Genomic DNA, 18,782 nt, shown 5'->3' with positions numbered 1-18,782 from the left:
GTATATTCATTTATTTTAAGATAATAAATATCTCAGTTTTTCCCAAAAAATAATCGAAAAACTCGTTGTCGGTAGGAGCTGCCCCCTTGATGAAACAAACATGTTAATAAATTAAACAAAGAGAAAGCGTTGCTGCAGGCATAATGTGCCCAATTAAATTCGAGACTCTATTTAATCTTATCCTTCGCTCATAATTTTTTTTAATGTTCCATAGTCTTTAAACTAATTTTCAAATTTGAAATAATTGCAAAAAAATTATAATACAAAATATACCTACATACACAGAATTTGCTACATTAATTTAAAATAGTTCTTTCCATGTACAAGTAATATTTGTCAATACGATCTTAGCGGGATCTATGTATCTCTATCGACTCAAATTCGAAAATCTAATAAAACAGTGACAGTTTGAGGTCTTCAAGCCTATAAATTTGGATCTCTAAAATTTGGAAAACTATACCTAACCCAGAAAACTGGCCAGTACCATTAGATACAATGTACTTGAATTAAATTTTACCGCGGGATATCACGTTTTAACGAAAGAAAAGTTTCACCTATTGGTACACTGTGTTATCAGCATGAACGCAAAAACCCGATTTCCTTATAAATAGATAAATTATATTTGATTTTAGTGTAAAATCCAAGTACAAAACAAGAGATTATATTTGTACCTCTCTAAATACGAAATTGCATCTCCACCGAGACTGGAATCGGTTATTATGAGCCCAAATTTACAAGATTTCGGTAACAGCTACCCCGCAATCGTCTTCTGATATATTCTTGTAAGTAGACTAAATGCGCGTTTCCTGTATGCAAGTGGATGATTTCATCGAGATCTAAATGGGCATTCGTTATAAATTGGTTCAGACAGTACCTAAAGTTATTTTACGAAGTTCTTACGGTCTAGTATGGGACGTAACATGCCCAATTATTCAAACTAGCTTTGATATATCCTAAACCCCTATCTTTTTATATCACGTGCTTCTACTCCTATATGCTTCTTAATGTTTTAACACAAATGGAGGAACTTCAAACAACTCACACTAAGCCCATTAGAATACCAGGTTGCTAACCTTCTTCAATTTAGAAAACCGTTAAGTCCCAAAGAAATGGGATGGTGTATCAAATAGCCTCGTTGAGCAAGTTGAATTTCAACAAGTTGTAGACGCGCAATTTGTAGTGCTGCAAGATGAAAATCAAAGTGTATTAGATACAAATTTTGAAGAAGTTCAAGATACAACCAATGAGGTTGAAGAGATAGAGTATGACTTCACTGATCACAACATCACAGTCAGTACCAACGAACGGACTCTACCCTGAATAGATGAGACTGTTGTGCAAAATGCAACCTCAGCTTCTACGAGTAGAAGAAGCCGTATTCGCGATCGGAGGCAACGAGAAAACTTGCTCGAAAGTCACACTGCAATGCAAGAGCGGGTGTTTACCCAAATGTCAACAACTATTACAGAATTTACTAATAAATTAAATTCTTTCGAAAACGTAACGCATTGCCTTCAAAACCTGGTGCAGATAGAAGAGAAGAAAGCCAAAATAATGGAACGGCAGAAGAAAAGAGAGAAGTCATTATACGAAGCGGAAATGAAGCTTAAAAAAATTAACATGGAAATAAAAGAAAGGGAATTAGAAATACTCTCAATACAAACTAAGAAAAAGTGAAAGCGATATTTACAATTACCTAAAAAAATATTTTTGTGATTGATCTCTATGCTAAGAAAACATTTTCTTGTTAAACTTTTTTTATAAATACAATAATTGAAATGTTTTGTGTTTTATGCTATCTGCAAAATAGTTTTATATATTTTTTTTAATAAAACTACAGCTTTATGTACATATATGAAGTAATGGGCATATTTTTGAAATTCTTTACAAAAAACTTTATTTGTTGACGAATCTGCGAAGCTTCAATGTTTTGTGAGTTGTCGGATATATCAACATCAAACATATCATGGAAATTGTCAGTGGGCGAAGGTGCATCATTTGACAATACGATGTTATAAAGGGTGATTTTTTAAGAGCTATAGGAAAGTTTTTCAAAAAAAGATACGTAGAATTCAGAAAAATGCATGCAATTTTTATTTAAATCGATAGTACAGTCCGTATAATTTAATGTTCGAAAATTATTTCATGCAATTGTTAACCGCGACTTCAAATGGTCCATCCGCTTAGTCTAATTTTGACATACTCTTTCCAATGTTTCGGCCGGTATCTCACATACAAATGCTTTAATATGTTGTCTTCCAATACGTTAATTGAAGCAGGCTTGTCTGAATAGTCATGAGCTTTAACATAGCCCCACAAAAAATAATCTAAAGGCGTTATATCGCACGATCTGTGTTGCCAATTGACAGGTCCCGAACGTGAAATAAAATGTTTACCGAACTCACCTCTCAACAAGTCCATTGTTACGCGTGCTGTGTGGCATGTGGCACCATCTTTCTGAAACCACATGTCATGCAAGTCAAGCTCTTGCATTTTGGGCAAAAAAAAGTTGGATATCATTTCACGGTAGCGCTCACCATTCACAGTTACGTTACGATTCGCAGCATCTGTGAAGAAGTACGGTCCAATGATACCTCCAGCCCATAAACCGCACCACACTGTGACCTTTTCTGGATACATTGGTAGATCTTGCAATTCTTCTGGCTGATCTTCACTCCAAAATCGACAATTCTGCTTATTTACGTACCCATTGATCCAAAAATGAGCTTCGTCGCCGAACACAATTTTTCGATAAAAAAGTGGATCTTCGGCCAACTTAAACTTTCTTAACAGAACACGCATTTTTATAATAAAATTCAATGATTTGCAAGCGTTGTTCGTTTGTAAGACGATTCATGGTTAAATTATAGACCAAATTGAAGATGTTTGACAGTGAAACAAAACACGAAACGTGCGTCAGCTTTTTAAACCAACTGTTTAAAAAGATAATAGCTAAAAAATCACCCGTTATTTAATACAAACGTTATGCAAGGCAGCACACACGATTGCGATTTGAGTTGCTTTTTCAGGCTATAATCGGTTTTTCAGCACTCCAATTGTGCTTTCAATAATGTTCCTTGTTTTAGCATGTTTAGTGTTGAAAATTGCCTCAGCGCTTCCTTCCGAAACGGACCTATAAGGTGTCATTAACTATGGTTCCAAAGGGTAGCCGGCATCACCTGTGAATACATTTTTTTTACTGAAACTTAAACTTGTAATCTAATTTTTTAATTTTTTTTTACCCAATAGCCAAGAGTTGCGCCCACCAGCATTGTAACGTTCACATAAAATCCGTTTAGCAGAACTTATATTCCAGATGAGGGAGTCATGAGACGAACCTGCATATCTCGCATCAAAATAACGTATTATCATTTTATGATCACAAATCTGAAAGCAAATTTGTTTAAACCTAATTAAATACGCTTAAGGAAAACTTAAAATCATTTCCAACGCTTAGTTGGTAAGATCCTTGCGCCAAAAAACGCAATGTTGTTGCTAATTTAAGTTGGTTACTGATGAATGTTGATCGTTTCCCAATTTTCATAGACGGCTCTATTTTCTCCAGGATAAATTTAAATGCTGGCTTACTTATTCGAAAGTAATCTACAAATCTAAAACAAATGAAATATATGCAGTACTTGATACATTTTAGGGGTGCGCATTATTGTACGTACTTTGTAACTGGCAAATTAAAAACGTTGGGTCTTTGTCTTATTCCTTTTCTTTCAAACCTCAATCTTCTTTTTTTCTCTTCATCACTTGAACTATCGCCAGAATCTAACAGGAAAAACATTTTTGAGCATAAATTTTAAATGAAAAACCACACAAAAGCAAAAGGTAACGGATAAAATACAAAATCGTATTTATTTCTGTCAAATTATCGATAGCACGTCAACATCAATACAATGTTTTAGTAAATACCCATTCTGCATTGACGTGATGTTGATGTTGATACGGAGTGATGTTGACAAAGAATTGGCGTTGACATTTACGTTGACAACCTTAGAAGGGGTGACTACCTGCTCTTGGATTAATTTGATTACTCAGTTTATTGTTTTATTATCAAGTTTTGCGCTTTTAAAATGTTTTTCAAATTTAACTATCAAGTTTTTTTATAGGTATAATAATAAATCATACAGTTGAAACAGCTTCTTATTATTCTTCTGTACATAAAAAACAAGTGGGGATTAGCAAATAAGTTGCGATGCGTTTTAATTTTCGGGTTAAAAAAGGAAGGAAGGAAGGAAGGAAGAATTTGATGATAAAACAAAAGATTTCTTAATCAGGTGATTCCGTCAGATGTACTATAAGTGGATGAAATCGCCATTTTATGAGTTATACGCACATATAATATACTTGGATCTTGTCACACTTTAGCTTTATTTAAATTTTTACTCTTTATTTTATAAATACAAATAAAAGTAAAACAAAACAAATTAGCAAAACTGTTTCTATTTTTTCTAGCTTGCTCATATTTTTAACAGCAGTTTCTGACACCAGCTGCATATTTTCAGTTACTAAAAATTTCACCATCCGCATCTAACGTCTGTCTCACATGTTTATGCTCTCGCATGCTGCTTTTCGTTTAGAAATTCGCAGAAGCTTGGGTAATTATATGTAAAGCGTCAAAATTAAAGTTGGCAAGCATCTAAATGATAACTGATTCAAATCTGTGTATTTGTTATTAAATTAGCTAACAATAAGTTAGCTGCTCAAATGAGAACCGGTTGCTTGATTCACTCCTATAGCGATTCCAGCGTTGAAGAGCTAATTAATTACGAACATTCAGGTCAAAACAGCAATTAGGCGTTTATTTTTTAATTATAAAAAATACGAACAAATTCACATTCGCATGGGGACGCTTAAGTACGCCGAATATATGTAGAGGGTGTGTGGCAGGTTCCTTCAAAAATTAAGCGTATGTAAGGGGAAAGAGCACAGCCAAGCAATCAACAGGGGGTGTGAGCGCGAAATATGTGTATGTATGTATATATGGCGGCCGCCGTAGCCGAATGGGTTGGTGCGTGATTACCATTCGGAATTCACAGAGAGATCGTTGGTTCGAATCTCGGTGAAAGCAAAATTAATAAAAAAAACATTTTTCTAATAGCGGTCGCCCCTCGGCGGGCAATGGCAAACCTCCGAGTGTATTTCTGCCATGAAAAAGCTCCTCATAAAAATATCTGCCGTTCGGAGTCGGCTTGAAACTGTAGGTCACTCCATTTGTGGAACAACATCAGCACGCACACCACAAATAGGAGGAGGAGCTCGGCCAAGCACCTAACAGAAGTGTACGCGCCAATTATTTATTTTTTTATTTATGTATATATGTATCTATATTTATAGTCAGGCTTTATATCAAATCGCACACTAAATACAGGAGATATCACAACTCAAAAATTAAACATTTTCAAGACAGAAAACTTTGTTTTGAGAATTATAAAAATTTTATAAAAAAAAAACGATTATAAAGAAATTTAAATGATATTCAAATGATATTTAAATTTGTATCGAGAGCTTGATGATTGAATTTTTATATTGAACTCAGTCTTCTGTCAGAAATTGTGAGGATTGACTTCAGAGAAAACGAAATAAATCTTTTCTATAAAATTTTATCTATATTCTTCGATAAAACCTAAAAAACATCAACTTTTTTATGGCTAAAAAAAATTTACTGATTTTTTTTTTTGCAATATTTATTTAGTAAATAAATACATTTACCACGGTATTAATTTTATTTTTATTTATTTATTAATCAAACACACAACCATAAGTTATCGTACAGTATTTGAGCTTAATTCTAAAAGCTTAAAAATAAAGTTCTTTTAGGGAAAAATAATTGACAAAGGAAAACAATAGGCTGTAAAAAGGGGGAGTAAGAGGAGCAGATTATATATTGTATGTGTATGTGCATACTACCAACTTAGTAGTACTGTCGATGAGAAGTTAAAAAGTTGTTAAGTTTCATGGCTAAAAGTTCTTGATTAACAATGTCGAAAGCTTTGGAATGCCCCATAAATGTTAATAAAGTCACGCGATCGTTATCAATGTTCAGCCTAATGTCATCCGATACTCTAGTTAGCGTCGTTATACAACTTGGATCTAACACCAGATTGATACTGATTAACCAGCAGATTTCAACTCAGAAAAGAATTTATGTGAGCATGCACGCTCAAGTACCTTGGGCAAAAAAGGTGGTATTGCGATTGGGTTTAAAGTCCCCATTAGATTTCTTAATCGGAATAATTTTAGCCGACTTCAAACAGGGGGAAAAAACAGATGTGGTTAAAATGCTGTTTAAGATATATATTAGTTACTAAGAAAGTAAAATTTTCGGCAATAAACATGTGAAAAATTTGGAATGAATGGAGTCTAGACTACTCATTAGATTACACACTGAGGAGAGACTCGACAACTAAACAGTCATCAATTGTTCTATTCATACATTCACTATACATTTCACGACATACATATATTACAGCAGCCGGATAATTGCACAAAATTCGCATTCAGCTCATTCACGTTTATATGATTTCTTTTGTTGCCAACCTATTGGAAGGAAAACTGTAATTTTTACCGATAGTAAATCCGCCATCGAAGCTGTTTTCAACCAATTAAACGATACGGCAATGATCATGAAAATTCGCAACGTTCTATTTCAGTACACCAATCAAATTAAGATAATGTGGGTGCCCGCCCACGTAGGTATACATGGTAATGAAATGGGGGATAAAAGAGCAAAAAAAGCCAATAGAGAACCTCTGCATATGGCTGACTACCTTACCGAAAAAGATATACGCAAACTTGTAAATAAGCATCTAAGAGAAACGTTTTCAAGTGAATGGCGCAGTTTTAGCCATTACTACAAAGGCCATAATCCCACTGGCGGAAAACCTACTTACTCCACAAGCTCAGCGTGTAGGAAGATAACCGTATTCGCGCGTCTCAGGATTGGTCATACACTCGCAACTCACGTTCATCTCTTGAATGACATCTCCCGACCAAACTGGGTACACTGTAGATCTCCTGATTTCAACATGACTCACCTCCTCGATTACTGCCCAAATTTACAACCAATCAGATCATCGATATTTGATAACAACAAACCATCGGATTATCTTGCACAAACAGTAGACTGTCATATAGAGCTGATTGCAAAACTTGTTACACATGGCATTGCAACTCCATAATTTTTTCTAACAATAAAAAACAAACATATACTTAACAAAACTTAATTAGATTTAAGAGCCTGGACTTAATATGCCCAGCAGTGATAATGTCCGTTTCTAAATATTTTTATTTGCCAGAAATGTTAATATTTTCTTCTTTAGTGATAAATTCTCTTAACTCATATTAAACGATCTCTATATAGTTATAATAAATATAAATTAATTTTTACTTAAGCCGAAGGTCCTGGCAGCCAGTGCTTTAGTATTTAATTGGAACAATTATTTATAATTGTTTTTCTTTTAAATAAATAAAAAAATAAATAAATTTAAAACACCTTCAATTAAAAAAAAACACGAATTGCAGAAAAACTAAAACCAGCCTGCCTAATAGAACTTCGAAACTATTTGACCCTTTCGGTCCTAACAAACTGCGTTCTATGGACTTACAATATTTACTACTCGAAATATTCATTAAAATGTATAGTCACCACCATTAGCTTTGATGGCTTCATATTTTCTAGCCATGCTTTGTATTAATTTCTGCACAGATTGTGGAGGTAATCGGCTCCACCAACCGAATTTCCCTTCAAAACTGTGGGCAAATCCATATTTATTTTCCTTTGAATTTTTGTTTAACTATTGCGAAATACTTTCAATTGGGTTGGCATCAGGCGACTGCGAGTCATAATCCAACATTTCAATTTTGATGGTTCCACCTGACACATCTTCGGCTTCGATGCTTCGGATCTCGATCTTCTTTTAAAATCCAAGGTTCGCTAATTCTTCCAAACATCGTCTCAGCTGAAGGTAATAATGCTTTTTGGCAATTTTATTCATCAAAACTGCATTAAAATTGGCGTTAAACACAAATAAATGGCCAATTCCTTTTTCGAAGAAGCAGCCCATACAAAAACCTTCATTGGATGCTTAACAATTCGCTGAACTTGTTAATTATCAGCAGTGAACCAGGCCCCACGTATGTAACTATTCACCCAAAAGGATGCTTCATCAGTGAATATTACGTAAACGTTCTCGAATCATATCTTTGGATACACTAACACCACTTTTTCTGCTGCTGCTTCAGCTTCGCGCAACGATAAATTCAGTTTTGTCACAAGCAAATCAATGATCTTCTGATCTTGCTTTGTAGAGTTTTTTTTTTATCTCGTCCGGGGAAGCCGTAAATGTGCTTAACTTCTTTATACTATTACACCCTTTTGTTTATGAAGGCCTTCAACTTTTTGAAATATTTTGCTGCAAACGCACATGTCATTTTTGTACTTTGGGGTGTGCGCATAGCAGCACTGCTTCCAATCGTTTTTCATACGCGGACCTCATTTGCTAAAAATAACGTACGCTTTCTAAATTTCTCACAAAACTAACAAATTTCACCAGGCTTACGGTTAAGTCTGAATTTTCTTGGCCACGCTTCCATTAGACAGAGTGTAGTACAACATCTTCATAAAAATTTAAGCGATGCAAATTTTTAGTAGGCACACTCGACGCGTGATAGCGATGTCTCAAGCGAATTACATCTTACTTACATTCGCCTGTTTCTCTCTTACCCACTCGTACTTCTCTTATAGGTATATGAGTAGCATTTATAAGTAAACATAGTTTATCTCTTAGTTCTTAAGCATCACTAGTTGTTACTATAAGTCACCATGTTAGTAAGACCATCTAAATAGACAAGCTTGTATTTTATTAGCGCGCTTCGTTAAAACAAGACTTGGGGACTTTTGGAACAACATTTAACTGTACTTACATCTGTAACACATGGGCTGACACATAGACGACGCTATGTAAAACTACATACACCTCTTTTTTCAGTTAGTTCTAACCTTAAAGGGACAGCTGTTAAAATTCCTTGATATTCCATACATTAGTTCGGAAGTTATTGTGCTAAACAAACTCCCTGTTTTAATTTTGCACTGCTTCTTGATTAGAAAAAATACCGTTCAAGTAAAGCAATAGCTTGAAAAGTGTTATGGAGACTTCACTCCATCAGAAACAACAGAAAATGATGGTTTGCTGACTTTCAACGTGGTCATAGAAACACCGAAGATACACAACGCAGTGGAGGTTATCGCTGAAACTGAGACCTATTTTGAGGCAAGAGATAAATCGTTCTACAAAAGTGGTATTGAAATGTTAGAGCGACGCTGGAATGATTGTGTTGTTCGTCATGGAAACTAAATTGATGTATGAAGCTAATTTGGAACAAAAAAGAGCGTATTTTCTTTGGTAGGACCGGGATTTTTCAGCCCACGCGTTATATGATTTGTTTCTTGACTATTTCCGCACATGAAAAGCCAACTATAAGAACTATGCTCCGCCATTCCGATGTTTCATATCCTAGGCAAAGATTGGGCTCTGCTCTACCCAGCATTCACCATAGAATTTCTGGATCATTTTCGATATTTTCATTTCTACTTTAGTCCATCCCAAATATTCAAACTTTATTTACTTTATAACAAAAATATTTCAAGTTAATTTAAATCTCGATTTATTTGTTAAGTTTATTTAAAATTCTACACAAAGTGCCAACTAAAATAAGGAGCTCATCCGGTTGTTTGTAATAAAAAAAACACTCGGCCATATGATTTTGAAATTCCCGTTTATAAACCAGTTGAGGTTGCTTAATGTACTACAAATACAAACACAAAACGCAGCCTATTTATTTTGATTATTATTTTTTTATGTCATTAAACAAAAAAGAAAGTAAGCGACTAAGAGACACGTATATCATCTGTTTTTATAAATGTAGACAAACAAAACTTGAATTAATTTTATTTGTGCACCCAAATATTTATCCGCACAAACATATACACGATTTGACCGATTTCGAGAAATATTCATATAACTGTATAAAATTAGAATCTAATTTCGAAACCAGTATTTATTTTTATAGCAAACGGGTACCAGTTAGTTTATATCGCTATCACCCTCTCACATTAATAATCATCGGAAGTCACAAGTCAAATGCTCGTTACCAGGTATTAGCTAACCATAAACGACTACCGGACATCGCGAATGTTAGGACTAATTAGCCATATGTAGGAATGTATATGCATATTAGCTTATGAATGTATATATAAACATTTCTGTATGTACATACATATATAAGACTGTATATGCATGCTTCAAGACGTTCTCTCAATTGTGACACATTCGCCTAACTCATTTGTATAAAAGGATTGCCTTCAGCTCTCAGCGTCGCAGTTGACAATTGACTGGTCTAGTCGCATTAAATAAAAATGAAAGTGAGTAACGTTCTAAGTTCTTCTTTTTTAATTGATTGAAATATTTTTCAAATAGGGATCTTTGAGTTATTTTCCATTGCTAATTCTGCTATTCTTGCAGTTCTATATTTTTTTCGCTTTATTGCTCGCCGCTTTGGGACTTGCTTCCGCTGATGTTTCACATGTGCTAGGGGCCCAACACGGCGGCCATGGAGCTCAGGCGCAACACGGACACCAACAGCAAAACCAACACCAACATCCTTCTCAAGGCAAGGGAACTAGTTACCACCATTAAAGACGGCCTAATGATTTACTAATTTGATTGTGTGTTTGATAATTTCCTTTGATGTGTTTTAATTGAATAAATTGAGTATTGGTTTGCTGAGTTAAAAAAATTAATATATATTTATTTATTAATGATCTTATTCATTTCTCTCTATTACACGCCTACATCCACGCAAGCCTCTTTAACTTAATTTATTTTTTCTTTCCTGTCCAAATGGATGGTAGTTCTCAGAACTTTTACAATAAAAATTAAACAGACAAGAAGGAAGACTAAATTTGGTCCCAATCGAACTTTATATACCTACACGCATTTTAGAATAATTTAGCTTGCAACATCAGACGAAAACTCAGCTTTCACATACAACAAGTGGGCGTGGTTTTTATCCAATCTCATATTTATGAGTCGTCTCAATTGGATGGGGAACAACACGAGTTCCAAGCGTGAACGAGTTTTAATAAGTCACTATCAAGATACAAACATTTGTGTGTGGCATCTTTCGTTTTCCCAAATGTTTCTTTAATCTTATTCTAATTTTTGGGTTTATCACTTTAACCAAATGTTACCAATTTTGTTTTATTTATATGAAATATAATATATTTATATGAGATATACCGACTTTTTAGAAAATTTCCGTTTTGTGGGAGCTGGGCGTGGGTATTGACCGATTTCGTCGAACACCATTTTATCCGCATGTTTGTGTGAAACATTTACATAAGTTACGTATATTAGTAAAAAATCATGTTCTCAGTAACTTTAATTTGTTTAGTGAATATAAAGTTACGAGGGTTACTATTTATATTGCTGGCCAACAATGGAAAAATGAACACTGGTGCTTCGCACGATTTTATTATTTTTAAAAATATTCTCCATATTAATCAACACTCTTGCATTCGTTCAAACTAGTCTACGAAGCACTTGTCCAGTACCGCTTCCAAGGCGTTTAATATCAGGTCAGTCCATTAGTTCGTGCGTATTTAACCCATAATTTCACTTTTGTACGATGTTTGCATACAAAAAATTATTCGCGGAATATAACGGAACTATTTATATTTTCTTTGATATATTGTGCATTCAACAAGTGATTTTAATCGCGGATAGAAGCACGTGTTGTTAAAAAATGGAATGGAATCTTCGAACGCGTATAAGAGGCATATTTTGTATTTTTTTTTATAAAAGTGGTAAAAATGCAGCAACTGCTGCTGCAGAAATAAACACTGTTCACGGAGAGGATACCGTGAGTTTAAGGACTGCGCAAAAGTGGTTTTCAAAATTCCGAAGTGGTAACTGCGACGTGGAGGATGCCCCGCGCGCTGGTCGTCCTGAAGTCTTTAACTCCGACGCCTTGCTCGAACTCGTGGAAGCTGAGCCAAATTTGACAGTCGATAATGATAGCTCAGAGGTTAAGTTCATCGCATGAAACAGTTCATAGGCACCTGGTTCAGTTGAGAAAGGTTTCAAAGCTGGGAAAATGCGTTCCGCATAGACTTTCCGTCGCCAACCTTCAGCAGAGAGTGAATGTGTGTTCTCAGCTGCTGCAACGGCTTGAAAATTAAAGTTTTTTGAACCGTATCGTTACTGGTGATGAAAAATTGGTCCTTTACAATAATCCTGTTCCCAAACGCCAATTGTTACATAAAGATTAAACACCAGAACCGACCCCTAGAGATGGCCTTCACCCCAAGAAGATTCTCCTGTATATTTGGTGGGATATGGGCGGTATTGTTTATTATGAACTTCTGGAACCAAACCAGACGATAACTGCTGATTATTATTCCCATCAGCTATCAAACCTGAATGACGCACTTAACAAAAATTTACCGTCTTTAGTGAATAGACGCAAAGTTTTGTTTCTCCACGACAACGCAAGACCTCATACTCAAGGCAAGCATTAGGCAAGCTGAACGAGCTCGGATGGGAGCTAATGCCGTATCCACTATACTCTCCGGATATTGCACCTTGTGATTATCACCTTTTCCGTGGACTTCAATCCCATTGAGTAACAAGAACTACTCCTCAAAAGAAGCTATAAAAAGGTATATCGAAGCGTATTTAGGCTCCAAGGACAAACAATTTTTTGACCAGGGAATTAAAAATTCCCCTAAACGTTGGGAAGAAATTATAAATAATGAAGGAAAAAATATTATTGATTAATATATACTTTAAGCCACCTTTAAAAAACGCACGAACTTATGGACTGACCTGATATAATATGTGGGACCCAGCTCGAACGCACCTTTCTTCAATGCACTTTTAATTACCCTAAGGAAAGTCATAAATATGTTAATTTCATCGTCGAAATATAGCGAAAAAACGTAACGAACTTTTTACTTGATAAAAACTTACACCTAATAAAATACTACCAGCGACATGGGACCCTGGGAAGATTGAACATAAGCCACAAGAAAACGGCTCCCATCGACCATTCATGTGTTAACCGAAATTCTGACTTAGTCGACAGAATGGAAGTGGTTTTCCGATGATCCGGTTGGAAAAAATGATTCTTCGTAGAAGAAACCTGTAGATTTGTATAGGGTAAATATCGTATCGAGATTCAGTTCTGAGCCTTAAACTACATCTTTCATCCAAGCTTTCTAATAAAATAAACAAAAACTTTGATGGGAGGTGATCTACTTTTCATAAACGTATAAGCCTTTTCTTTTTATTTTTCGACATAGTCTCCTTTTAGGCTTATACACTTCGTTCTTTTCTAGTTTGTTGATCCCTTCCGAATAATAGGATTTGTCCAAGTCTGAAAAGTGGCTATTTTTCGATTCTGCAGCCACCTCCTCATTTGAATAAAATATTTTTCTCACCAGCCATTTTTTTCAAATTAGGGAGCAAAAAGTAGTCCGAAGTATCCGAGAGAACCAAGCCTGGAGAATAGGGGGGATGTGAAACGAATCGGAACCATATTTCAATTAATTTTGCGATCAAAGCTGGTGCGTTGTCGTAATGGAAAATGAAAAACACTCGATTTCCTCGATTCGACCGAATACCAAATACAACCGGTGTGTGTTCTTCTAAGAGATGAGAATAAGAAACATAAATTTGATATGTGCCAGGAGTATTATCTCTCTGACTTTGCGCGAACTTTTAAAAGGACGCTCGTGCATACTCATATTCGGTGCTCAATAAATCAAAACTTGATTGATAAGCTGTGCAATTGCCAATTACCATTTAGAAACTCACTCTTACATAGTCAGGAAATTCCTTTGGACAGCTAATATTCATTTTTCGTTTGTTGGAGATATTACAATTCATTATGTAACCCACTTGTATGAGCTGCGAATAGGGTTTTTCGGTAAGCTCACTGTTCTCTAGTTGCTCATACTTCAAGCAGAAAGTACTGAAACCCCGGTTTTTTAACAATAAATAAAGATTTTGGGAATACATGGAAATTCTGTGTTATTCTCGATCAGATCTACAATGTATCCTATGTCATCTTATGAATAAGGAAGGCAACAATTTCTTTGTATGGATGCAAGGGTGCTATTGGATGGAAGATTGAACCTTTCACCTAGAGTTGTTTTTGGCTTTATAATAGCATTATAAAGCCAATTTTTTTATATGGAGCCATAGTCTGGTGGAACTCACTAGAGAGGACGACACCGGTGAAGAAGCTAGAGAGAGTTCGAAGGACTACACTCATTGGAATCAGTGGGGCGCTTCGAACTACTCCTACTCTAGCGCTTAACGTAATGTTAAATGTGGTACCTGTAGACATTGCAGTCAGAATTGTCGCTGCATGTACCCCAATCAGACTGAGGGGCTCGAGCTATTGGCTTAACCTCACTTATAGACCCTCAAGTATTCTAAGAAACTTTGGGTTCATCCCTCTGTCAACGGGTCAGTGTACACCCTCGTTTAGTCCGAGCCCCACTCATAATTCCATCAAGGGAAGAGAGTAGCCGCAATCAAAAGAGCAGTTAGGTACTCACAGTCAAGAAAGTAAATATTTACTCCAACAGCCAAGCGGCAATTGGGACCTTCGGGTCAATGATGGTACATTCGATACTGCTCAAGGAACTGGTCCGAATTCTTTGACATAAGGCTCATCTGGGTTCCTGGTCACAGCGACAGTGCGGGAAACTATGAGGCGGATGAGCTGGCCAGATAAGGGACATGTGAGGCGATTTCCCCGCGAAGGGAGAGGATTGGAAATCCCTTGACCACCACAATCTGCTCCTGGAAAGATGTCTTCACGCCAACTCATCGAGCGCTAGGCAAGTACACAAACTTGTAAGGTCGCGAAATCCTTCTGGTCACTTGTGGATCGGGAGCGCTCGAGCGATCTTCTGAGATTGATAAAATCTCAGCTCTTGAACTTCGTGGATGTTCTCACAGGACACTATCCGATGGCATGCTGTGAGACTTGGATTTACCTCGAGTCCTTGTTTGCGTTGAATTTATGGAGGATGATATAGAATCTTCTCAACACCTTCTCCCTAGATGCACTGCATCTTGGCTTTTACTTCTTTGGTTCGCTTGCTGATATTGAAGGCCTTGACATTAAAAATCTGATGAACTTCATGCGGTTGACGCAACTTCAACACAGACATCGTTCATAATCTACGCACTCTAAGCCCATACTTCTAACCAGCTCACCCCCCTCTCTCTCTGCCCTCTCCTTTCATCCCATCAGTATTCCTTCACAAGGGTATCACAAATGATGAATTCGTTTTCTTCGTCCAAGTGCGCCGACTCCTTTGGCAACCATTTTAACCTAACCTATGTTATCTTACAATCGCCGTAGCCGAATGGGTTGGTGCGTGATTACCATTCGGAATTCACAGAGTTATCGTTGGTTCGAATCTCGGTGAAAGCAAAATTAATAAAAAAAAATTTTCTAATAGCGGTCGCCCCTCGGCAGGCAGTGGCAGACCTCCGAGTGTATTTCTGCCATGAAAAAGCTTCTCATAAAAATATCTGCCGCTCGGAGTCGGCTTGAAACTGTAGGTCCCTCCATTTGTGGAACAACATCAAGACGCACACCACAAATAGGAGGAGGAGATCGGCCAAGCACCTAACAGAAGTGTACGCGCCAATTAATTATTTTTTTTTTTTTTTTATGTTATCTTAAAACTACAAAAAGACAAAATTAATAGTACATACCACTAGTTTCGAGACAGCTCACAACAATCCAGAATTTGCGTCGTCTCTTACCAATTAAAGTTTATATACCAACAGCTCCAATTTGAAAGCTCTATGGGAATTTAGTAGGTTTAGAACAGAATACTTAGGTTCTAATCATGGCATCAAACGTCAGTACATTCATGAATATATTCGCATTCCTCATAAGAAAGACCTTACGCTTTGAGCATACCTCGTATGCCGTGTTTACTTATATAGAATTGTTAAGTGCTCAAAGTTGACATACCAAAGAACCTCAGTCTATTTAAGATATGAGCAGCTTTCCGCTTTTCCTTGTGTTGATGGACTACTAAGTTTTATATAGCCTCATCCATTTCCTTAAGACTTTCCTCTCATTTTTTGTAGAATAATGACGTCTTTTCTATGGAGAGCAGTCCACCTAGTCCAGAGGCCGCTTGAGAATTCGAAATAATGTTTATGTATCTGTTCTAAATACATACAATTGTTTGACTTCAAGCATCACGTCAGCTGTGTAGATCATCAGACCATTTGTAACAACTGTCCAAAGGAATTGTGTCAGGACTTTGTGCCACTATGTTGACATGGAACTAGATCCTAGCAAGCTATCTCTGCATCGAATATTCTGTTGGCTTTTTGTATACATACCTTCAACAAGCAGTCGAACGCATAATTGAAAAATATAGAAAGCTTTCAATAAAAGTTAAATACTAGTAAGTGCCATTTATTTGAAGAATTATTCAAACCTCTTTGTTCTTGATTAAAATGTTTACATGTTTTGCGACTTCAAAGTTTTTCTAAAAATCTCAAAACGTAGAGCAGACATCGACGCGCCATAATTCGCTTCTGTCTCTGCATGTAATGCCGCAAGTTCTCCAAAGCGAATACACACGAAGCACTTAGCAGTCCTGCGGACCACACAATCCAAGCGAATTGAAAATATTCCCAATTCAATGGTCGCTTCAGTGGCAATATTTTTTTACGATTCTGTAATATACCCGCATGAAATCCATCAGTTTTAGCGCTCTGCATCCACTTAACTGTCAAACCTGCCGCCTCTGCGCGCAAAATGAACCGATTCACTATATGCTCGAAGGGGGAGCGGTAGGGTAGCAAAAATCCGAAAGGCAATGTGGTTATACTTTCTGCGCACTCATGCAAGGGCTTACGGTCCATATGCTTCTGCTGCTCCAACGTAAAGTCCACCACATCTGCACATGCAGCATAAGCGTCCGGCCGAAATGCGAATAACTCATTTCTCAATTCGATGGCATCACGTGGTTTCAACAGCCGCCCGAAGTCTCTGGGCAAACTGCTACTGTTGCGTAAGAACTCCACTTCGTTCGTATTCGTATTTATGCTAACATTGTGTCTGATTAGTGCTGTCAATGTGTCCAATTGGGGACGAAATACTGCCGTGGCGAGAAAGCTGGTAAGTGAAGCCTGGTAAAGATTAGTGAGTATGAAACCAAGAACGGCAGTAAGCAAATGAGTGCCTGCGTTGTGCCAATGAAAGCGTTTGCGTTCGCTCGGCATGTTGATAGGTAGGAAGAGTAGCAGCCGCCACACTTCAAGGCAACCACGTCCAAAGCTCGGTCGCATGTGTGGATGTCTATAGGCGTTTATGCGGTCCGACAAACGGCGCATAAAACTCAAATAGAAGAGGCCGAGTAGAAAACAGAACCACGTGTGTGTCTGAAAGGGGCGCACAAAGTAACGAAAACGCTCTATTTCGCCGCTAGATGGTAGCAAAACAGTAAACTGCTGCATACATATCGGATAGCTCAAACGCACACCCGGATAGAAGAAGTACGGATTCATCGACATATCCAAGCCACCGCGTCGAATCTGATCAACGATACTCATAATATTGGAGCGGCTCGAATTGTCTAACGCCACCAAATCCAGCGTAGCATTGTGAGTCTTGACGAGCGCCGTTAGCATTTGTGCTGCATACCCAACTATTTGGAACTTGTTTTGTGTCGTTTTTAGTTGAAAAACACGCGGCGGATCGTAGAGATAAGTAGTGCGTATGCTACTTCGATGGAAATTCTTCAATTTATCGCTGAACCACACCGCTTGCACAGGCATCTTACGTATGCGAAATTGCGGAAAGCGTTCATAACCATAGACGGCGAATGATGTTTTGTGTCCACCGCCGCCCGTTGTGTTGTCCACTAATACCAGCGCATTGATAAACCCATTGCGCCAACACCACTCAAAGTGCTCGCTTACCTGATCGACATGTACCTGACGACGTGTCACGTGCCGTGGCACCACAAACAAGCCACGCACACGACTCTGTATATTGTTCAGCACATCGTTCATGCGTTGCCACATGGGATTACGCGTCAAATGGCCGACTGCAATATAAAATATGTTGCTGCTAAACTTGTCTGCCACCACAGCACCGCCCAGTGGGTCATTGCATCCTGGAGACATCACAAATTTCGGTGTTGTATTGCCGGCAGTTATGTAAGGTTCAATGTCGCTGATAGCGCCGAAGTAGGCGATCGATAGTATGGCGCGTTGTGCATGTACAGTTGCAATTACTCGATCGATTGCATCGCGACGATGAAGCTGCGTCACCTCTTCGACGGAGTAATTCGTTACTAGTTCCAGAAGCGCACTGGAAACGTGTGTTTTTAACCAAAGCATTACTTTATCTGCGTTCAGCACCAATGACAAAATTAAAATAGTAATAAGTACTCGGCAGCTGCTATAGCCAACACTCAGCGATACAACACAAATACAAGCAAATTGTAATTGTTCTGAAAATATTTGCTTTACTCGCAATATTCCATTAAAAATTGTTTGTCTGTGACTTAAGAGGATTTTTAATACCCCTCAGCGTATAAAAGAGATGTCTTCGATACCAAGCCTTTGGCTCCAGTTGAAGCATGAAGTAAATAGAACGATTTCATTTCAATTCATTCAAGTTTTTTGGACAATGTCGTAAATTTTCCTCAAAATTTG

At 37.2% G+C, this 18,782-nt stretch overlaps 1 protein-coding gene across 1 annotated transcript; it reads right to left on the bottom strand.

Moving 5' to 3' along the window:
* Positions 1–16,592: 16,592 nt before the first annotated feature.
* On the bottom strand, positions 16,593–18,464 carry LOC128857591 (uncharacterized). The gene has a single exon (XM_054093343.1). The coding sequence runs from the start codon at positions 18,462–18,464 to the stop codon at positions 16,593–16,595; it is 1,872 nt and encodes a 623-aa protein (XP_053949318.1).
* Between the last annotated feature and the right edge of the window lie 318 nt (positions 18,465–18,782).

Source organism: Anastrepha ludens, chromosome 3, assembly GCF_028408465.1.
Source record: "Anastrepha ludens isolate Willacy chromosome 3, idAnaLude1.1, whole genome shotgun sequence".
Lineage (NCBI taxonomy): Eukaryota > Metazoa > Arthropoda > Insecta > Diptera > Tephritidae > Anastrepha > Anastrepha ludens.
This window is presented reverse-complemented; position numbering and strand designations above follow the sequence as displayed.

Excerpts from the sequence above, each read along its gene's own strand:
- LOC128857591 (XM_054093343.1), bottom strand. The coding sequence starts at position 18,464 with ATGCTTTGGTTAAAAACACACGTTTCCAGTGCGCTTCTGGAACTAGTA.